At 49.1% G+C, this 23402-nt stretch overlaps 1 protein-coding gene across 8 annotated transcripts in view; it reads left to right on the top strand.

Annotated features, from left to right (window-relative positions):
* LOC119957896 (homeobox protein Meis1-like) overlaps positions 1-23402 on the top strand; it is a 198260-nt gene that overhangs the window by 138428 nt on the left and 36430 nt on the right. For all 8 annotated transcript variants that reach the window (XM_038786082.1, XM_038786080.1, XM_038786079.1 and 5 more), the window contains one exon: positions 15416-15524. In XM_038786082.1, coding sequence (XP_038642010.1) covers positions 15416-15524 — 109 coding nt within the window. The remainder of the gene's footprint in view (positions 1-15415; positions 15525-23402) is intronic.

Here is a 23402-nt window from a genome sequence, read left to right as displayed (position 1 = left end):
ATTTAGATTGTGTACAATGGGAGTGAATGTGGAAGGCGGGTGTGATATATTTAGATTGTGTACAATGGGAGTGAATGGGAAGTGGTGGGAAATATTTAGATTGTGACAATGGGAGTGAATGGGAAGCGGTGTGATATATTTAGATTGTGTACAATGGGAGTGAATGGGAAGCGGTGTGATATATTTAGATTGTGTACAATGGGAGTGAATGGGAAGCGGTGTGATATATTTTAGATTGTGACAATGGGAGTGAATGGGAAGCGGTGTGATATATTTAGGATTGTGTACAATGGGAGTGAATGGGAAGCGGTGTGATATATTTAGATTGTGTACAAATGGGAGTGAATGGGAAGCGGTGTGATATATTTAGATTGTGTACAATGGGAGTGAATGGGAAGCGGTGTGATATATTTAGATTGTGTACAATGGGAGTGAATGGGAAACTGGTGTGATATATTTAGATTGTGTACAATGGGAGTGAATGGGAAGCGGTGTGATATATTTAGATTGTGTACAATGGGAGTGGATAGGAAGTGCTGTGATATATTTAGATTGTGTACAATGGGAGTGAAAGGGAAGCAGTAGGAAATATTTAGATTGTGATCAATGGGAGTGAATGGGAAGAGGTGTGATATATTTAGATTGTGTACAATGGGAGTGAATGGGAAGCGGTGTGATATATTTTGATTGTGTACAGTGGGAGTGAATGGGAAGCGATGTGATATATTTAGATTGTGTACAATGGGAGTGACTGGGAGGCAGTGTGATGTATTTAGATAGTTGACAAATGGGGGTGAATGGGAAGTGGGGCGATATATTTAGATTGTGACAATGAGGAGTGAATGGGATGCGGTGTGATATATTTGAGATTGTGTAAGAATGGAGTGAAAGGGAAAGCGGTGTGATATATTTAGATTGTGTACAATGGGGAGTGAATGGAAGCGGTGTGATATATTTAGATTGTGTACAATGAGAGTGAATGGGAAGCAGTGGGAAATATTTAGATTGTGACAATGAGAGTGAATGGGAAACTGGGCGATATATTTAAATGGTGTAAATCGGAGTGAATGGGAAGTGGTGTGATATATTTAGATTCTGTACAATCGGGCTGAATGGGAAGCGGTGTGATATATTTATATTGTGACAAAGGGAGTACATGGGAAGTGGGGCGATATATTTAGAGTGTGTACAATGGGAGTGATTGGGAAGCGGTGTGATATATTTAGATTGTGAACAATGGGAGTGAATGGGAAGCAGTGGGAAATATTTAGATTGTGAAAATGAGAGTGAATGGGAAACTGGGCGATATATTTAAATGGTGTAAATCGGAGTGAATGGGAAGTGGTGTGATATATTTAGATTCTGTACAATCGGGCTGAATGGGAAGCGGTGTTATATATTTAGATTGTGGACAATGGGAGTGAATGGGAAGCGGTGTGATATATTTAGATTGTGTGCAATGGGAGAGAATGGGAAACTGTGTGAAATATTTAGATTGTGTACAATGGGAGTGAATGGGAAACTGTGTGAAATATTTAGATTGTGTACAATGGGAGTGTATTGGAAGCGGTGTGATATATTTACATTGTGTGCAATAGGAGAGAATGGGAAGCGGTGTGATATATTTAGATTGTGTATAATGGGAGTGAATGGGAAGCGGTGTGATATATTTAGATAGTGAACAATGGGAGTGAATGGGAAGCAGTGGGAAATATTTAGATTGTGACAAAGAGAGTGAATGGGAAACTGGGCGATATATTTAAATTGTGTAAATCGGAGTGAATGGGAAGTGGAATGATATATTTAGATTCTGTACAACGGGAGTGAATGGGAAGCGGTGTGATATATTTAGATTGTGTACAATGGGATTGAATGGGAAGCGATGGGAAATATTTAGATTGTGACAATCAGAGCGAATTGATGCAATGTGATATTTTGAGGTTGTGAAGAATTGGAGTGAATGGGAAGCGGTGTGATATATTTAGATTGTGACAATGGGAGTGAATGGGAAGCTGTGTGATATATTTAGATTGTGTACAATGGGAGTGGATGGGAAGTGCTGTAATATACATAGGTTCAGTATAATGGGAGTGAATGGGAAGCGGTGTGATATATTTAGATTGTGTACAATGGAGTGAATGGGAAGCGGTGTGATATATTTAGATTGTGTACAATGGGAGTGAATGGGAAGCGGTGTGATATATTTAGATTGTGTACAATGGGAGTGAATGGGAAGCGGTGTGATAGATTTAGATTGTGTACAATGGGAGTGAATGGGAAGCGGTGTGATATATTTAGATTGTGTACAATGGGAGTGAATGGGAAGCGGTGTGATATATTTAGATTGTGTACAATGGGAGTGAATGGGAAGCGGTGTGATATTTTAGATTGTGTACAATGGGAGTGAATGGGAAGCGGTGGGAAATATTTAGATTGTGTACAATGGGAGTGAATGGGAAGCGGTGTGATATATTTAGATTGTGTAGAATGGGAGTGAATGGGAATTGGTGGGAAATATTTAGATTGTTACAATGGGAGTTAATGGGAAGCGGTGTGATATATTTAGATTGTGTAGAATGAGAGTGAATGGGAAGCGGTGTGATATATTTAGATTGTGTACAATGGGAGTGAATGGGAAGTGGTGTGATATATTTAGATTGTGTAGAATGAGAGTGAATGGGAAGCGGTGTGATATATTTAGATTGTGTACAATGGGAGTGAATGGGAAGCGGTGTGATATATTTAGATTGTGAACAATGGGAGTGAATGGGAAGCGGTGTGATATATTTAGATTGTGAACATTGGTAGTGAATGGGAAGCGGTGACAAATATTTAGATTTTGAACAATGGGAGTGAATGGGAAGCGGTGTGATATATTTAGATTGTGTACAATGGGAGTGAATGGGAAGTGGGGCGATATATTTAGATTGTGACAATGAGAGCGAATTGATGCAGTTTGAAATCTTGAGATTGTGAAGAATGGGAGTGAATGGGAAGCGGTGTGATATATTTAGATTGTGTACAATGGGAGTGACTGGAAGCGGTGTGATATATTTAGATTGTGTAGAATGGGAGAGAATGGGAAGCTGGGCGATATATTTAAATTGTGTAAATGGGTGTAATGGGAAGCGGTGGGAAATATTTAGATTGTGTACAGTGGGAGTGAATGGGAAGCGATGTGATATATTTAGATTGTGTACAATGAGAGCGAATTCTTGCAATGTGATATATTGAGATTGTGAAGAATGGGAGTGAATGGGAAGCGGTGGGATATATTTAGATTGTGTAGAATGGGAGTGGATGGGAAGCGGTGTGATATACTTAGGTTCAGTATAATGGGAGTGAATGGGAAGCGGTGTGATATATTTTGATTGTGTTCTATCGGATTGAATGGGAAGCGGTGTGATATATTTAGATTGTGTACAATGTGAGTGAATGGGCAGCGGTGGGAAATATTTAGATTTTTACAATGGGAGTGAATGGGAAGCGGTGTGATATATTTAGATTCTGTACAATGGGAGTGAATGGGAAACGGTGTGATATATTTAGATTGTATACAATGGGAGTGAATGGGAAGCGGTGTGATATATTTAGATTCTGTATAATGGGATTGAATGGGAAGCGGTGTGATATATTTAGATTGTATACAATGGGAGTGAATGTGAAGCAGTGTGATATATTTAGATTTTGTACAATGGGAGTGACTGGGAAGCGGTGTGATATATTTAGATTGTGTACAATGGGAGTGAATGGGAAGCGGTGGGAAATATTTAGATTGTGTACAATGGGAGTGAATGGGAAGCGGTGTGATATATTTAGATTGTGTACAATGAGAGTGAATGGGAAGCAGTGTGATATATTTAGATTGTGTACATTGGGAATGAATGGGAAGTGGTGTGATATATTTAGATTGTGTACAATGGGAGTGAATGGGAAGCGGTGTGATATATTTACATTCAGCTCAATGGGAGTGAATGGGAAGCGGGGTGATATATTTAGATTGTGTACAATGGGAGTGAATGGGAAGTGGTGTGATATATTTAGATTGCGTACAATGGGAGTGAATGGGAAGCAGGGTGATATATTTAGATTGTGTACAATGGGAGTGACTGGGAAGTGGGGCGATATATTTCGATTGTGACAATGATAGCGAATTGATGCGGTGTGATATCTTGAGATTGTGAAGAATGGGAGTGAATGGGAAGCGGTGGGATATATTTAGATTGTGTAGAATGGGAGTGGATGGGAAACGCTGTGATATACTTAGGTTCAGTATAATGGGATTGAATGGGAAGCGTTGTTATATTTTTATATTGTGTACAATGTGAGTGAATGGGCAGCGGTGGGAAATATTTAGATTTTTAAAGGGAGTGAATGGGAAGCGGTGTGATATATTTAGATTCTGTACAATGGTAGTGAATGTGAAGCGGTGTGATATATGTATATTCAGCACAATGGGAATGAATGGGAAGCGGTGTGATATATTTAGATTGTATACAATGGGAGTGAATGGGAAGCGGTGTGATATATTTAGATTCTGTATAATGGGAGTGAATGGGAAGCGGTGTGATATATTTAGATTGTATACAATGGGAGTGAATGTGAAGCAGTGTGATATATTTAGATTGTGTACAATGGGAGTGAATGGGAAGCGGTGGGAAATATTTAGATTGTGTACAATGTGAGTGAATGGGAAGCGGTGTGATATATTTAGATTGTGTATAATGAGAGTGAATGGGAAGCGGTGTGATATATTTAGATTGTGTACATTGGGAATGAATGGGAAGTGGTGTGATATATTTAGATTGTGTTCAATGGGAGTTAATGGGAAGCGGTGTGATATATTTAGATTGTGTACAATGAGAGTGAATCTGAAGCGGGGTGATATATTTTGATTTTGTACAATGGGAGTGAATTGGAAGCGGGGTGATATATTTAGATTGTGTACAATGGGAGTGAATGGGAAGCGATGTGATATATTTAGATTTTGTACAATGGGAGTGAATGGGAAGCTGTGTGATATATTTAGATTGTGTACAATGGGGGTGAATAGGAAGTGGGGCGATATATTTAGATTGTGACAATGATAGCGAATTGATGCGGTGTGATATCTTGACATTGTGAAGAATGGGAGTGAATGGGAAGCGGTGGGAAATTTTTAGATTGTGACAATGGGAGTGAATGGGAATTGGTGTGATATATTTAGATTGTGCTCAATGGCAGTGAATGGGAAGCGGTGTGTTATATTTAGATTGTTTACAATGGGGGTGAATAGGAAGTGGAGCGATATATTTTGATTCAGTATAATAGGAGTGAATGGGAAGCGGGGGGATATATTTAGATTGTGACAATGATAGCCAATTGATGCGGTTTTTATTTCTTGAGACTGTGATGTATGGGAGTGAATGGGAAGTGGTGCGATATATTTAGATTGTGTACAATGGGAGTGAATGGGAAGCAGTGTTATATATTCAGATTGTGTAAATGGGAGTGAATGGAAATCATTGTGATATATTTAGATTGTGTAAAATGGGAGTGAATGGGAAGCGGTGGGATATATTTAGATTGTGTACAATGGGAGTGAATGGGAAGCGGTGTGATATATTTAGATTGTGTACTATGGGAGTGAATGGGAAGCGGTGTGATATATTTAGATTCAGCACAATGAGAGTGAAAGGGAAGCGGTGTGATATATTTATATTCAGCAAAATCGGAGTCAATGGGAGCGGTGTGATATATTTATATTTAGCACAATGGGAGTGAATGGGAAGCGGTATGATATATTTGGATTGTGTACAATGGGAGTGAATGGGAAACGGTGCGATATATTTATTGTGTACAATCGGACTGAATGGGAATCGGTGTGATATATTTACATTGTGTACAATGGGAGTGAATGGGAAACGGTGTGATATATTTATATTCAGCACAATGGGAGTGAATGGGAGGCGGTATGATATATTTTGAGTCTGCACAATGATTGAATATAGTTCTTGACTCTGGCTCTATGCGTTTTCCACTTTCATGTAAGCTCGGATTGTGTGGGTCCATGTCCCACTCCTGAATCCTGAGTACAATGTCCCAGTGTAATCTGGGAGTGTAGCATTGAGGGACTGCTGTCGTGTTTGGTGGTACCAGCTTGTGGACCGAATGGGACAACAATCGCTGTGTGGCAATGTGACTGATCGTACCCCACTGCTAAATGACTAACAGGGGTGTCGTGCCCTGTCTAATACTCATCTCTCATTGATCGAATAACGGGTGTTTCGTTCATCATCACATTGCTTTGCAAAGTGGGATCTGACTTTGTACAAGAATCTGCTCAATCAGAATAATTATACTGTTGAGTTTGAGAATCCCACAGCAAGTCTGCGAAAGTGTTGTTACACTTGAGCTTCTCTCAGAGCTGAACAGACAGGGCAGAGTCGCAATCCCCTTGTATTTCAGCCAAGTCAATCATTTAGTCAGCTTCTCAAATCCAAACGCCACAAACATTTCGCACAGCTTCCAGGAGCTGTTGTGGACACAAAGTGAAGTTTGGCAACGCTTTGCCTGATTTTGGTGATCTCATCGGATGTCAATGGACAAATCCCCAGGGAACGTTTTATTCACGGGTCAGGAGGCCCTCACAATGTGGCGTGAACACAAACTTGGCTTGCCCCATCCGAGTTCACCACAAAGGGTGTGACCGACTGGACCTCTGTGGGAGAAGGAGACGGCCTGCTCCATTGGAATTGCGTCTGGGTTACGACGGGGTCGTCGATCTGGATGTTGTGGACCACCAGCGAGCACGGAATGGGTTGGTGTGATCGCAGTTTTGCTTTATTGCAAAAAATATCCGTCCTATCTCAGCCAGGTCTGTGCTGTCGGTTCCGTTCTCGGCCTACTTCCCGCTGAACATTAACAGTGATCGAGCGAGGTTCCCCATAACCTGAGCGGGGAGCTGGAATCGGCGAGACTCACGGGGATAGCGATGGCTCCCACCGCGTAGTTCCCGTGCCGGTCACACACTGGAATGGGCTGTCGTTGGTGGAATCCATTGGAGGGGAGGCACCGAATTCTGACTGGACCCTTCTGGGATCAATGGCAGTGAGGCCAAAGATCGGCAGGTTAGGTGGATTGGCCACGCTAAATGGCCGTCTAGTGTCCAAAAGGTTAGGAGAGGTTGCTGTGGTGCCCTTTGTGTTGCTAAATTCAGGATGGTCGACGTAGTGTTCACAAAGATCACAAAACAGCTTTAACTTGAACAAAGCGGCAAATTTATTACCACGACTTAATTCGACACTTACTCCTATATGATACACAGTTGATAATTAGCATACAACCTACACTCATCTACTACTAATCTGCACACTATTAGAAACTATGATCTGCTCTCACTCGCACTATCTTTCCTTCAGTCTGTACTCTAGCTATCTCCTTCACTTCCCTCCTCACAAGGCTTAACATCAATTGTCTTATATACTTGTAACTCGAGCTGCCTCTAGTGGCCGATCTGGACATTTCATTAACCCTTGCAGCTCTTACATTTATGACAGTGTCACAGTTACTGGGTTACGGGGTTGGGTGTAGTTGTGGGCTTAAGCAGGGTGCTCTTTCCAAGGGCCGGTGCAGACTCAATGGGCCAAATGGTCTCCTTCTGCACTGTAAATTCTATGGCTCTACGAGGCAGGAGACTGAATTTTGCAATTGAAAACTGCCCGTTGGCCTAATAAATCTCCTCGGCCGTGCCAAGTTGCTCGGCTGCCTGAGAGGTGGTGATTTGGCTGTGTTGTCCGCCCCACTCTGGGCCGGTGCTATGCTGCGGCCTAGTTATTTACTGCCAGGCCCTGGTGGGGACCGGCATCGCTCACTTGGACACATTGCAGAGCGAACCACATTATTCCTGAGCTGTCACACAAGAGAAGAGGCACACTGTCGTTGTCAGTGTGAGATGCAGCCTTTTACCATCAGAGCTTTAGTATTGGCTGCTTTAGACTGTGCTAGCTTCATCCGGATGCATCGGGCCCTCAGTACAGCACACTCTGATGTAGCTCTGTGTCTGATCTATCACTTAGTGCTTCTGGCTCTGCCGCCTAACAGACAGGCCGTATAAACTTCCCTCACTTCAACAGCATTCTCACTGTAACCCCCTCTGATACACCACACTGCCTCTGGCCTTTCTCTCTAATAGACATATCATATAAAATGTTCTCCTGATAGTACAGCCGTCACCGTGACTCCAGCTTGATGCACCGTGACATCTGAGGATGCCCTGCGATCCGCGTCGATCGTTACGCGGGCTGGGAGGATACCTGGCATGCCCCCCGACCCACTCCCGCCCCTTGACGCCCGCTGCGCCCGGAAAGGGTTGGATTTTTACGGAGTCGCTGTTGGTAGGAGCAAGGCCGGGGGTTGGGTTGGGAGGGGTGGGGTGGAGGGAGGGGTGGAGGGGAGGGGGGGGGGGGGGGGGGGTCTAACAGGGCAGAGGTGTGTCAGACGACTTCGCAACGCTATCGCACCATCAGGGGAGTTCCCAATGTAGGAAGGAGGCACAATGGAAGTGAGGATTTGCATAGTTAATGGTGATTACGAACTATTGGGCAACATAACCTGGGCCCACTTACTTTTCGTCGGCAGAAGACGCCATCTTCCCCGGCGCCACCTTCGATGGCCGCCAATCACATGGGGACAGCCTCCTATTGGTTGCCCAGCAGGGTCCTTCGGAGGCAGGGGCGGCACGGTGGCACAGCGGTTAGCTCTGCTGCCTCATGGCGCCAGGGTCCCAGGTTAATTCCAGCCTCGGGTGTCTGTCTGTGCGGAGTCTGCACGTTCTCCCCGAGTCAGCGTGGGTTTCCTCCGGGTGCTCCGGTTTCCTCCCACAGTCCAAAGATGTGTAGGTTAGGTGGATTGGCCATGATAAATTGACCCTTAGTGTCTAAAGGTTAGGTGGGGTTACTGGGATAAGGTGGGCGATTGGGCCTGGATGGGGTGTTCTTCGGAGGGTTGGTACAGACCCGAAGGGCTGAATGGCCTCCTTGTTTTCTGCACTGTAGGGATTCTAGAGTACATAGAGGAAGGAAAGCCCCCTCCAGCAGGCCGAGGCCTCCAACGATTCCTTCCGAGGGGCTTTCTCCTCCAATCCATGCCAACCTCCACCCTCGGACATCACTCATTTTTTTTTTCATTGAGCTCAAACCCTCCGAGCCCCCTCGGCGTCCTACCCAACTCAGCTGCCACCTCTCCCGGAGAATCGTCACCTCCCAGAACCTGCAGCCTCCGTCAGCTGGAAGGGCAATGGCAGTAGTTCCTTGGGAAGGCCAACACCCTCCATCACGCACGATCCCGACTTCATCATCCAGCTCCCGTCCCTTGAGCGGGACTTGAACCCACAGCCCTCTGGCTCCGGAAGGTGGACGTGCTGACCCAGTGAGCCCCGGTTCACCCCTCCCCCTCAGCCTCTCCGTCCGGTCCTCCCTGGGCACACAAATCCAAGACTCGGCCTTCTGAACATGCTCACAAAATGTGCCAACTATTAACTCCGCCCCCAAAGCCTCATGAGAGGCAACTGGAAGCTGATACCCCATTGGAGAACTCCCATCCTCCCCAGCCGGCCTGAGTTCACAGAGAGTACGTTCGACTCCTGCTCCTTGTGGGACCCAACCCATCGCTGACTTCCACGGACAGCACAATTTTCATTCAGCAACCCCTTTCTCACTCAGGCTTTTATCGGGCCTAGTGTCTGATGAACCATCAATTGGACGCGAGACACGATGAAGATCCAAACGGTGGCTTTAATCAGCTAGTTGTTAGCCCGGTGGTCGACTACAGAGAAAGGCCGACCGCCGGGAAACCTGGGTACTTATACCCCACCTCGGAGGCGGGGCCTACTTGCCTCTCGACCAATTGGTGAGCAGTCACATGACTAGTCCCAGCCAATCAGACGAGAGGCACATGACCAGCCAGAGCCGATGGGAAACCAATGCTCTGCACCAATGGCAGTGCTCCCATTCATATCACCACAGTGTCAAGCCGGGAGAAGCGTTAATTAACTGCGCTCGGAGGCATTGCATCCGGGTTAACGAGGGGGGTCGCGCAGAGAGCCGAGTTTCCACCCACTCACCGAGGCCACAGTGCGGAGGCATTGACCTAATGTGAAATGGATGGGTCTGCCAGTGCTGAGAGAGAACTCCAAGCCCCCCACATAATCCCTCATCAGACTCAATAAACTGGACGCTCATTACTGCCCTCGGGCTGCCTGCACGATATCAATTTGTGTATGAAACATATCAATGTTTAATAGGATTAGTCACAAAGGGAAAAATACCCAACAATTATTAAGCTCTTTTCAGCGATGTATAAGCTTTGGGCTCCTCCGAATCCACCAATTACTCTTTTCTGGAATTAACATAAGATCAAGTTATACCCATCCAATTGCTGAGAATCGTCGTTTGCTTCCCTTTGTGATTTGGGACTTCCATCGCTGTAATCTGATTGTTCCTGTATTTCTTTAATTATTTTCAATCCGTCACCGTGCCGGCCGTCATTAAGCCATTCTGCGATTGTCCTTCCCTCTAGGCCCGTGCCGGCTCTTCTTCTGTGAAATGGCTGCTGTCTTTGTGGGGGAGGGGCCTCTTTCGCAAAATGGCCGCCGGCCACCCTGCCCGGCCGCGCCGCCATCTTTACTCATAAATCCTTTTGTGTGTTCCAGTGAAAGGCATCATTACACCTTTGCTAAATTGTCTCTAAATTGCAGCGCGGAAGCATAGTGGTTGGCACAATCGCTTCACAGCTCCAGGGTCCCAGGTTCGATTCCGGCTTGGGTCACTGTCTGTGCGGAGTCTGCACGTCCTCCCCGTGTGTGCGTGGGTTTCCTCCGGGTGCTCCGGTTTCCTCCCACAGTCCAAAGATGTGCGGGTTAGGTGGATTGGCCATGCTAAATTGCCCGTAGTGTCCTAAAAAGTAAGGTTGGGGGGGGGGGGGGGGTTGTTGGGTTACGGGTATAGGGTGGATACGTGGGTTTGAGTAGGGTGATCATTGCTCGGCACAACAGCGAGGGCCGAAGGGCCTGTTCTGTGCTGTACTGTTCTATGTTCTATGTTCTATAAATCCTTTTGTGTGTTCCAGTGAAAGGGCATCATTACACCTTCGCTAAATTGTCTCTAAATTGTCCGACTGCTTATACCTGACATCCAATCCTGGAGTAGCAGAAATTTCCCACAATTGGGAAGACTGAAGCCATTTTGTCCCCGGCCACCAGCTCCATCCCTGTGCCTGGCAACGGTTTGAGGTTGTTCACGACCTCAGTGCCATATTTGACCCGGGATTTGACCTCTGCTGTGACCGAGGCCGTCTAACTCCATCTCCGTATGGGCGCCCGTTTCCCGCCCGGGCTATTCCACTGCAGAGACCCTCAACCGTGCCCTTATCTCCAGGCTTGACTCGTCCTGATGTTCCCCCACATTCTCCCCTCTGTAAAACTGAGGTTATCCAAGCTCTGCTGTCCAGGTTGTAATGCACGCCTACTCCTGATCACACATCATCACTGCTGTGCTCGCTCACTGACCGTGGTTCCCGGTCTAACGCAAGAGTCTTGATTTTAAAATCGCCACCCTTGCTTTCAAATTCGTCCATGCAGTCTTGCCCCTGTCCACCTCGGTAATCTCCTCCAGCCCCACAAAACCTCCAAGATCCCTGCACCTCTCGAATTCTACCCCCTGGAACACCCCGATTTTAATCACGCGCATCTTGGCCCTCTCGTCTTCTGTCCCCAAGCTCCCTCCCTGCGCCACTCCGCCACGCTTTGAAGACAATTCTTGCAAAGCTACCGAAACCTTTGGTCATCTGACCAAACATCTCCTTCCTTAATAGGCTCGGTGCCTTATTTAGTCTTGCAAACTTCCTGTGAAGCGTCTTGGAGGCAGGTGCTATATCGATGCAAGTTGATGTTGCAATCGTGTGGGGGAGCCGGTTGGTAACATTGGAGGTTCGGGGAAAGTGAAGTGTTTGAACAGTTTCCTGGAGGAGGGATATTTAGTTACCCGGTTAGGGTTGGAGGAGCTGAGGTTGTAGCCTTGCGAGTGATTGGAGATGGAGGGGAGATTTGATCGAGGTGAACGACAGGTTTGGACAAGGTAGACAAAGAAAAGGTGTTGCATTGGCTCATTGTACAAGGTCACAGATCAATCGTTTTGGGCCAGAAATATGGGGGGCTCGGGAAGGGTTTGCGAGGAAGAATTGCAAGTACCCTCCCAATAATTGCCTTCAGAATGTCGAGAGCTGTCTCTCATGGGAGGTAGGTAGCTGTCTGGGGGTCATGTGCTGGGCAGGAGGGGTGGGGCTGAGGTCAGGGGTCTTTCCTGGGATGGGACCTGTTTGGCTGTGCACCCCATCTGAAGCCTTTCATCCTTTTAAAAGGCCAGTCAGTGTGTTCAACCTAAATTACCGCCAAACAACATCTGCGGCATTGATGCACTATCAATTCACCACAGAAGCGAGGTTGTAGTCCGAACTGAAGGCTTTAATAGACAAGATGTTTCCCCAGCAGCTCAGGTGCAGAAAGGAAGCTGTGGGGGATACACGGGCTCTTATACCCCGCCTCACTGGGCGGAGCTACCTTTCAACTCTAACCAATGGGTGACTAGTGTTACCTACCATCGGGCCAATGAGCAGCGAGCCTTCTCCACCAATGGTGTCTCGGCATTGCTAGTTGCCGTAATACCTCTAGTCATACTACCACAGGCATTGAAAAAGTAACCTTTCCAATTGTGGAGTCACATTCCTTCAGCTTTTATCTTTATTTTAATACAATCCTTCTCTTTTATTTCACTTTATATTGCCGATTTGGCACTGGAGTGAACATTTCAACTGATATTCCTGGTTCTGACAATGTGCTGTTCATTATCTGCAGTCCTGCAGTTTGATTGGTTACTCTGTCAACTTGTTCACATTGGCCCAGGTCCCTTGTAAAGGGCCTCATTTTGACATGGCTCCCTCATCACCGCGTGCTCCAGTGTAGAAACTCATAGAGAATCTCTGGGACAGTAAATATAATGAACGCTGATGCCATCTGTTCCCTGTTCACTATATTATTCAAACCATTAAATGTTGTAGATTCGCCAGGGGGGAATGAGCCAGGGAAATAAAATGACGTGTGTCTGCACAGGGGGATAAACATTTGGAATAGTCTGCCTCGGGGCAGCACGGTAGCATGGTGGTTAGCATAAATGCTTCACAGCTCCAGGGTACCAGGTTCGGTTCCCGGCTGGGTCACTGTCTGTGCGGAGTCTGCACGTCCTCCCCGTGTGTGCGTGGGTTTCCTCCGGGTGCTCCGGTTTCCTCCCACAGTCCAAAGATGTGCGGGTTAGGTGGATTGGCCATGCTAAATTGCCCGTAGTGTCCTAATAAGTAAGGTTAGGGGGGGGGGGGTTGTTGGGTTACGGGTATAGGGTGGATACGTGGGTTTGAGTAGGGTGATCATTGCTTGGCACAACATCGAGGGCCGAAGGGCCTGTTCTGTGCTGTACTGTTCTATGTTCTATGTTCTATGTAACTTTTCTTTTGTTCCTGGGATTTGGGCGCCGCTGGCTGGGCCCAGCATTTTTTACCCATCCCTAATTGCCCCTTGAGAAGGTGGTGGGTGAGCCACCTTCTTGAGCCGCTGAAGACCGTGCGGTGTAGGTACAACCACAGTGCTGATAGGGAGGGCGTTCCAGGATTTTGCTCCAACGACAGTGAAGGAACGGCCGATATATTTCCCAGTCGGGATGGTGAGTGACTTGGAGGGGAACCTCCAGGTGCTGGGGTTCCCAGGTATCCGTTGCCCTTGTCCACCTAGATGGTAGAGGTCGTGGGTTTGGAAGGTGCTGCCTCAGGAGCCTTGTGGGTTGCTGCCGTGCATCTTGTAGATGGTACACCGTGCGTCGGTGATAGAGGGTACGAATGTTGAAGGTGGTGGATGTGTTGCCGATCAAGCGGGACTGCTTTGTCCTGGATGGTGTTGAGCTTCTTGAGTGTTGTTGGAGCTGCATTCATCCAGGCAAGTGGAGAGTATTCCATCACACTCCTGACTTGTGCCTTGTAGATGGTGAACAGGCTTTGGGGGGGGGGCTCAGAAGGTGAGTTACTCACCACAGGATTCCCAGCCTCTGATCTGCTCTTGTAGCCACAGCATTTATATGGCTGGCACAGTCCAGTTTTGGGTCCTTGGTAACCCCAGGGTACTGATCATGCGTGGGTTTCCTCACAGACACGGGGGAGAACATGCAGACACCACACAGACAGTGACCCAAGCCGGGAATTGAACCTGGGTCCCTGGGGCTGTGAAACAACAGTGCTAACCACTGTGCTACCTGTCATGATATGCGGCACAGACAGGCAGCTAATGAACACAGAGAACAGGACATGACCAATGAGCAGGCAGGACACTCAGGGGTGGTATCTCACTATAAAAGGCACGCGGCGCTCACGCTCCGCCTCTTTCCACTGATGAACATCTACAGAGTGAGTCAGGGTGTATGTACAGTATCACACCTCCAGCACGTGGCTAAGAGCTAGTCTGGTTCAGTCAGACGGAGTAACCACACTTAAGTTAGCAGAGAGTCGAACTCAAAGAGAACTGTGCTAACTGTGCTACTGGTTCAATAAATCAGATTGAACTAACTTCAAGGTCTGGAGTATCTTTTGGTTAAAGCTGCATCCAGTTGCAGCCAGTGTTATCCCAGCAGACATAACACATCACTACCATGCCGCCCGTAGATAACTAGAACAGTAGAAAAATGGGCTTTGATGGGTTGAATGGCCTTTTTACATCCTCTGTGATGCCTGAACCCGTGCAAGTGATGCATGAGAGTTCATTTTAATGATTGCTTCAGTGAGACACCTTCTCTTGTCCGGAGGGAACTTGGGTCACCCATGAATCTCTTGTGCTTATGCTCAATTTGCTAGATGAACTTTGACCTTGATGGAGGTACTTTGTGCACATTCCTGCCCCTCTTGGTGTGGGTGGGGTTCTACTAAGAGTGCCCGCTAAATTTCGTGCAAAATCTGAAACGCGCGGGGTTTCCTCTCAATCAGTCTGCAAGAGTCCATCAAACAGAAGAAGGTTACCGTCCTAACGGGCTATTGCAACATGGGAAGCGTGGCAGCCAATTTGTCCACGGCAAGCTCCCACAGACAGATAATGACCGAATGTTTTAGTGATGGTGGGTTGAGGGATGACTGTTGGCCAAGGCATTGGAGAGAACGTCTTTGAATAAAACAATAATGTCTTTTGCGTGGAATGTGGGGGGAGGTGGGGCAGACTGGCCCGCCCCTTTTGTTGTCTAGCCCTGTCCCCTTTACTGTTTTTAACAATGGGCCCACCTCCAATTCTGACTGACTCCACCTCCTCTTCCCGCTCGTGGATTGAATAAGCGGTTTTCTTGTATCTCCACAGAATCACTGGAATCGAGAGCACGATGACACGGGGTCCACGCATTCGGGCACGCCCGGACCCTCTAGCGGAGGTCTTGCGTCACACAGTGGAGATAACTGCAGCGATCAAGGTAACTCGCTCTTCGTACAGCACTCCCCGTGCTTTGTTTCATCTTACATTAAACATGGCCAAATATTAGACAGTCGCTCAGTCTTTCCAGACCTCTGGCCCGGTGGCCATTCAGTCTTCGATGCATTTGATCAGGTCCGATGTTTCCTGTCGCATCTTAAATACCCTTTGTAATGAAGCTCCCAGCCTGCATGGCATTGACCCACCGTTGGTTCATTTCAGGCAGGGCTGCGTTCTGTACTAGGCCTCAGAGGGCCTTTCCAAAGGAAGGTTCCCGACTCCTCCTCACCGACTGTCCCTAGGTTTCGCCATTAGGCTAGTCAGTGATGCCCACTCAGCTGAATAGCCAACAGTGAGTCAGGAGACGGGTTTGCAGGCACTGCAACGCTTGCCTTGGGTAACTACAGCAGGACTGGGCTTTCTGACCGGTCTTTCCGATGATCTTTAGGGGCCTCACGGTAGCATGGTGGTTAGCATCAATGCTTCACAGCTCCAGGGTCCCAGGTTCGATTCCCGGCTGGGTCACTGTCTGTGTGGAGTCTGCACGTCCTCCCCGTGTGTGCGTGGGTTTCCTCCGGGTTCCTCCCACAGTCCAAAGATGTGCGGGTTAGGTGGATTGGCCATGCTAAATTGCCCGTAGTGTAAGGTTAATGGGGGGATTGTTGGGTTACGGGTATACGGGTTACGTGGGTTAAGTAGGGTGATCATTGCTCGGCACAACATCGAGGGCCGAAGGGCCTGTTCTGTGCTGTACTGTTCTATGTTCTATGTTCTATCTTCGCATGTCCTGCAATTAAATTGAATGTATTGCACAGAAAGAGGCCATTCTTCCCAGACAGCCCCTGCCGGTGTTCATCCCGGTACTTTACCCAGCTTCCCTTAGCTAAACCTAAGCTCCTTGCCTCAGCTGCCCGGTGCGGTAGCGAGTTCTACATTCTAACCCATTCTCCATGAAAGAAATGCCTCCTGAGTTCCGCCTTGGTTGCGTCAGTGACAGTTTTATAGTTATGAGCCCTGGTTTGAAACAAGCAGGAACCGGCTTCTCCAAAACAGTGACATAGTAATCCCGGTGATCGCGGTGAAGTGGGAGTGACTGGAATGCTGAAAGATTTCGAAACGTGGAACCTTGTCGGGCACCAGATTGTCCTCTGTGGGGAAAATGGCAAGTTCCGCCGTGTGACTGGATGCAGAGTCGGGGTGTGACCGGGGTGCGGTTCGTTTCGTTGATCGGCTCCGGTTGCAAGGTCAGAGGTTAAGGGCCAGACCGCCTGCGGGATCGTCCAGTCCCATTGAAGGTGATGGCGAGCCGGCCCCGCCATTGGAAGATAACGATTGGGGGGGGGGGGGGGGGGGGCGGTGGGAAGGGAAATTCTGCCCGAAGCATTCCCAGCCGGGTTTGGTAGGGAGACCTGAGAAAAGACAGGAAAGGATGAGATGGTCCGACGATCCAACCTCCTTGAACACCCAATCAAACCCTCTTCTGAAAAGTCCCCTCCGTGTTGAGCACACTTCGTGCTGCCCTGTCTGACCTGTGACCTTTCCAAATGAGGTGCCAACTTGCTGTGCAGTGCATAGAAGGTTCCTCCACCGGATGTTGGCGTCGCTGGCAAGGCCCCAGCATTTGTTGCCCACCCCTAAACGCCCTTGAACTGAGTGGCATGCCCGGCCATTTTGGGGTGTCAGGCGCATTGCCGTGGGCCTGGAGTCACGTCTAGGCTGCTGGAATCGGCCTTTTGAGGGAGTTCAGCTCAGCATCACTCGGAGGGAAGTGTGTCATGAGATCCAGTCTTAGTTCTAATTCTGCTCTGCGCGGAGCGCACGCGCACAGCTCTGATGCCCTTGAGCTTTAGACCTGTGTTCACACCTGCCTCGCCGTAATAAATGAACCCATAGGAGTAAGAGACGACTTGATTGAAACACACAAAATGTTGAGAGGGTGGATGGGGAGAGGATGTTTCCTCTTGTTGGAGAATCGAGAACGAGGGGGGGGGGGGGTCACAGCTTAAATATAAGGGGTCGTCCATTGAAGTCAGAGATGAGGAAAATCTCTGAAGATTGTGAGGCTATGGAACCCTCTTCCTGAAAAGGTGGTTGAGGAGGAGGTGAAAACTCTCCGGTCTTTGTGGTCCTCGGGCAGAAGGAGAGGAGGCGGGGGAGTGGGAGAGGGGTAGTGGGAAAGAAGGGGAGGGGATATAGTGAGGGTGTGTGTGGGAGAGAGGGGGAGGGGGACTGGGGACGAGAGGGAGGGGTGTGGGGAGGGGGTGGGAGAAAGGGGAAGGGGTAGTGGGAAAGGGGGGAGGGGGTGGGAGAGAGGAGGAGGGGAGATATTGGGAGAGGTGTGGGAAAGAGGGAGAGGGGGTAGTGCAAGAAAGGGGGAGGGATGAGTGGGAAAGAGGGGGGAGGGAGCTGTGGGGAGGGGGAAGTGGGAGACAGGGGGAGGGTGGAGAGGGGGCTGGCAGCATGGTGGCACAGTGGTTAACACTGCTGCCTCGCGCCGCCAGAGACCAGGTTCGATTCTGGCCTGTGCGGAGTTTGCACTTTCACCCCGTGTCTGCGTGGGTTTCCTCCGGGTGCTCCGGTTTCCTCCCACAGTCCAAATATGTGCCGGTTAGGTGGATTGTCCAGGATAAATTGCCTTTTTCGTATCTAAAGATGTCTAGATTAGGTTAATGGGTTACTGAGATAGGGCGGAGGAGTGGGCTGGGGCGGAGTGTTCTTTGGGAGGGTGGGTGCTGACTCGATGGGCCAAATGGCCTCCTTCTGCACTGTAGGGATTCTATAATTCTATGAGAGGAGCTGAGGGAGTGGGAGACAGAGCGAGTGGGTGGGGGGGGGGGAAGAGTGGTAGTTTTATAAGACCACAAAGGAGTCCTCACCAAGTAGTTGAAAGAAACAATAATTGTCTACCTCACACTGTCGATCCCATCTGGATCTGCCTTATCGGTGCCTATCTGTCCCGCTTTATATACCGTACATTTATACGGTGTTTAGAGGTCAGGCAGCGGCCAATCTGAGCTGACCGGCTCTGGTGACAATCGTCCTGCAGTTGGGGGGGGGGAAGAATTAGTGTTTCCATGGCAACTTGCCTGACTTCAGGACCTTTTGTTGACAGCCCTAACTGCAAAGAGACTTTGGGAAGCTTGGATTGTTCCCGGAGTGGGCCCACTTCAGGGGAGACTTATTTGAGGTGATCAGAAATATGATGGGCTTTGATAGTGAGAAACTGCTTCCAATAACCAGAGGGTCAGGGACCCTCCTTCCCCTCCCCCTATTGTGTCTCTATCATCCCCTCCCCCTTTCTTCCCCCCCGCCCTCTCTCTCCCACCTCGCCCCCTACCCCTCCTGCTCTATCTCCCCTCCCTGTCATCTCTCCCTCTCTCCTCTCTCTTCCTCTCCATTCTTCCCTCCCTCACCCCCTAACTCCCCTCGACCAACCTCCCCCCCTCCCTTCCCCCCTCTCGCTTTCTCCCTCTCCCCCATTCTCCCTTCTCCATCTGCCCTCTCTCCCTCTCCCACCCCCCCATCTCTTTCTCCCCCTCTCTCTCTCCCCCATTCCCTTCCCCACTCCCCCATCTCTTTCTCCCCCTCTCTCTCTCCCCCATTCCCTTCCTCTCTTCTGCCTCTCCACTTCTTCGCTCCTCTCCTTCCGCCCCCCCCCCCCTCGAAGTTTTGCTGCTCCTCTCCAGTTGATTCCAGTTGAGCTCTATGACGGCCTGGCCCGTGGTAGAACCCTCAAGAATATTGACAGTCAGAGAGATCTAGGTGTACAGGTCCACAGGTCACTGAAAGGGGCAACACAGGTGGAGAAAGTAGTCAAGAAGGCATACGGCATGCTTGCCTTCATTGGCCGGGGCATTGAGTATAAAAATTGGCAAGTCATTTTGCAGCTGTATAGAACCTTAGTTAGGCCACACTTGGAGTATAGTGTTCAATTCTGGTCACCACACTACCAGAAGGCTGTGGAGGCTTTAGAGAGGGTGCAGAAGAGATTTACCAGGATGTTGCCTGGTATGGAGGGCATTAGCTATGAGGAGAGGTTGACTAAACTCGGTTTGTTCTCACTGGAACGACGGAGGTTGAGGGGGCGACCTGATAGAGGTCTACAAAATTATGAGGAGCATAGACAGAGTGGATAGTCAGAAGCTTTTTGCCAGGGTAGAGGGGTCAATTACTAGGGGGCATAGGTTTAAGGTGCGAGGGGCAAGGTTTAGAGGAGATGTACGAGGCAGGTTTTTACACAGAGGGTAGTGGGTGCCTGGAACTCGCTGCCGGAGGAGGTGGTGGAAGCAGGGACGATAGTGACATTTAAGGGGCATCTGGACAAATACACGAATAAGATGGGAATAGAGGGATACGGACCCAGGAAGTGTCGAAGATTTTAGTTCAGGCGGGCAGCATGGTCGGCGCAGGCTTGGAGGGCCGAAGGGCCTGTTCCTGTGCTGTACTTTTCTTTGTTCTTTGTTGGACCTTGCAGCATTTTGGTTCGGAGCTGTACTGCCACATTGCCATTGCAGAGCGCCCTTTTACCCAGCAACCCCTTCAACAACGCAAACCTACCAGTGCAGGGAGAACTGGAACGGCAGCTTTTAGCAATTCTGTTTTTAATGTGGTTCTAACATCTCCTCCTTTCCCCCCCCCCCCCCCCCCCCCCCCCCCCGCTCCATTTAAATTATACCCTGCAGCCTATAGATCATTAAAAATTTAGCATCGAAAAATATCCCGTGTCAAGAGGTCAATGCTGGAGAGGAACGCAGTTTCTGGATTAGGACGGTAGTCGGAGAAAGTCTGCTCTATTCCATCCAGTGATTTAAACCTGCCAGGGACTGCAGCGCTTTGAACTTCATCGGGATCACAGCTTAATCAATGAAGTATTGGAGGAATAATTAAAGGCACAAGTAGGAAAAATCGGCATCATTTTTAATTTAAAATCCACGGGAGCAGTGATCTCTCTTACAGTGGGCAGGCAGAGTGGGAATCGCAGCTAGAGCTAATGAGGAAGGAGAAGTTCTGAGACGCTGGGAGCTTTGTTAACGCAGTGCGGGGCAAACTATTGGGAATTGGCAATCGCAATAATGGGGTCATGAATCATCCGGTGTCTTTGCGAGGGATTTAGAATGAAGTGGTTCTTGCACACGGGCCTTTTATGTGTATTCGTGCGTGCGAGAGAGAGAGAGAAAGTCTGTGTGCTTGTGAGAGTGAGAGAACGTGACGAGGGAGAAAGTGCGTGTGCGAGACAGTAGGGGCGCGATTCTCCGCACTCACGACGGGTCGGAGAATAGCGGGCGGCGCAAATTTTTACGGCCACGCTGGTCCGACGCCCTCCCGCTATTCTCTCCCCCCCCCCCCCCCCCCCACGGCTGCCCCCCGACACGAATCGCTGCTCGCCGTTCTTTTACGGCGAGCAGCGATTCTCCCCTGGCCGATGGGCCGATTTTTTACGGCCGTTTTTACGAACTAAAAACACACCTGCTCTCACCGTTCGTAAAAACGGCCGTAAAGTGCCGTTCTGGGGAACCATGGCACCGATTGGCACGGCCGCACCACGGCCGTGCCAAGGGTGCCATGGGCCCGCGATCGGTGGGCACCGATCGCGGGCAGCGGGTACTTACCCCGCGCACTCTTTCTTACTCCGCCGCCCCGATGGATCCGTCCACGGGGCTTCTGAGGGTATAACGGCCCGTGCATGGGCGGGTTTCACGCATATGCGTGATGACATCATCCGCGCATGCGCGGGTTGGAGTCGTCCAATCCGCGCATGCGCGGCTGACGTCACCATACGCGCCAGCCGTCGCTAACTTTAGCAAAATTCGTTAAGCCCACGATGCCGGAGTTCACGGGGCCGCGATGCTAGCCCCGACCGGGGAGCAGAATCGGGTCCCGGGCGGGGGCTCGGAGGCTGCCGTCAAACACGCCCGTTTTCGTGGCAGCCTTCACGACCCGCCGCCTTTGGGGAGAATCGCGCCCTAAGTGTGTGTGTCAGAGAGGGAGAGCAAGTGTATGTGTGTGCGAGAGAGAGAGAGAACGTGTGTGTGTGCGAGAGCAAATGTATGTGCAAGGCAGATAAAGTGTATGTGTGTGTGCAAGATAATGTGTGGGTGTGTGCAAGAGAGAAAGTGTGCAAGAGAGAAAGTGTGGGTGTGTGCAAGAGAGAAAGTGTGGGTGGTGGAGAAAGAGAAAGTGCATCTGTGTGTGCAAGAGAGAGAAAGTGTGTGCGTGCAAGAGAGGAAGTGTGTGCGAGAAAGTGTGTGTGTGTGTGAAAGACTGTGCATGTGTGCAAGAGAGAGAAAGTGGGTGAGTGGGAGGGAGAAGAAGTGTGCAAGATAGTGCAGGTGTGTGTGTGCAAGAGAGAATGTGTGTGTGTGCAAGAGAGAAAAAGTGGATGTGTGCGAGAGAGAGAGTGTGTGTAAGATAGAGAAATTGTAAGCATGTGCAAGAGAGAGAGAATATGTGTGTGCAAGAGAGAACGTGTGTGTGTGCAAGAGAGAAAGTGTGTGTGTGTAAGAGAAAATGTGTGTGTGTACTAGAGTGAGAAAGTGTGTGTGAGAGAAAGTGTGTGTGCAAGAAAGTGTGTGTGCAAGAGAGAGAAAGTGTCAGCTTGTGCGAGAAAGAGAGAAAGTGGATGTGTGTGCGTCAGAGAGAGAAAATGTGCATATGTGCGAGAGAGAAAGTGTGTGGGAGAGAAAGTGTGTGTGGGAGAGAGGAAAGTGTGTGTGTGGGGGTCTGCATGTGATTGAGTGTGTGTGAATGTATGCATATGTGTTTGTGTGAGTGAGAGTGTGAGAGTGAGTGCATTAGAGAGTGTGTTTGTGTGAGTGTGTGTGAGAGAGTGTGTGTTTGTGTGAGTGTGTGTGAGAGAGTGTGTGTTTGTGTGAGAGAGTGTGGGCGCGATTCTCCGCTCCCCACGCCGGGTGGGAGAATCGCGGGAGGGCCCCCCGACTAATTTCACGACCCCCTGGTGATTACTCGCGGCAGCCGAGAGTAACGGAGCGCCGCTCCTAGCCCCGCCAGGAGGGGAGAATAGGGGGCGAGGAGCAGCCTCCGAGGCCGTCGTGAAACTCGGCCGAGTTCACGACGGCCCTCCCGATTTTTCCCGGGAGCGGAGAATCGCGCCCAGGGTGTTTGTGTGAGAGTGTGTGTGAGAGTGTGTTTGTGAGAGTGTGTGTGTTTCTGTGAGAGTGTGTTTGTGTGTGTGTGTGTGTGTTTGTGTGAGAGAGTGTGTGTGGGTTTGTGTGAGAGTTTGTGTGAGTGTGTGTTTGTGTGAGAGTGAGTGTGTGTGTGTGTGTGTTTGTGTGAGACTGTGTGTGAGAGAGTGTGTGTGTGTGTTTGTGTGAGAGTGTGTGTTTGTGTGAGTGTGTGTGTGAGAGAGAGAGTGTGTGTGTGAGAGTGTGTGTGAGAGAGAGTGTGTGTTTGTGTGAGAGTGTGTGTGTTTGTGTGAGAGTGTGTGTGTTTGTGTGAGAGTGTGTGTGAGAGAGAGAGTGTGTTTGTGAGAGAGAGTGTGTTTGTGTGAGAGTGTGTGTGAGAGAGAGAGTGTGTTTGTGAGAGAGAGTGTGTGTGTGTGTTTGTGTGAGTGTGTGTGTGAGAGAGTGTGTGTGAGAGAGAGAGTGTGTGTGTGAGAGAGAGTGTGTGTGTGTTTGTGTGAGAGTGTGTGTGTGAGAGAGAGTGTGTGTGAGAGAGAGTGTGTGTGTTTGTGTGAGAGTGTGTGTTTGTGTGAGAGTGTGTGTGTGAGAGAGAGTGTGTGTGAGAGAGAGAGTGTGTGTGTGTTTGTGTGAGAGTGTGTGTTTGTGTGAGAGTGTGTGTTTGTGTGAGACTGTATGCGTGTGTGTCTTGTAAAACTGGGTGTATGCGAGGGAACAGGCGCGATTTAGCGTCACATAAACAG

This window comes from Scyliorhinus canicula, chromosome 27, assembly GCF_902713615.1.
Source record: "Scyliorhinus canicula chromosome 27, sScyCan1.1, whole genome shotgun sequence".
Classification (NCBI taxonomy): domain Eukaryota; kingdom Metazoa; phylum Chordata; class Chondrichthyes; order Carcharhiniformes; family Scyliorhinidae; genus Scyliorhinus; species Scyliorhinus canicula.
Note: the sequence above shows the minus strand (reverse complement) of the source record. Positions and strands in the feature narration are given on the sequence as shown.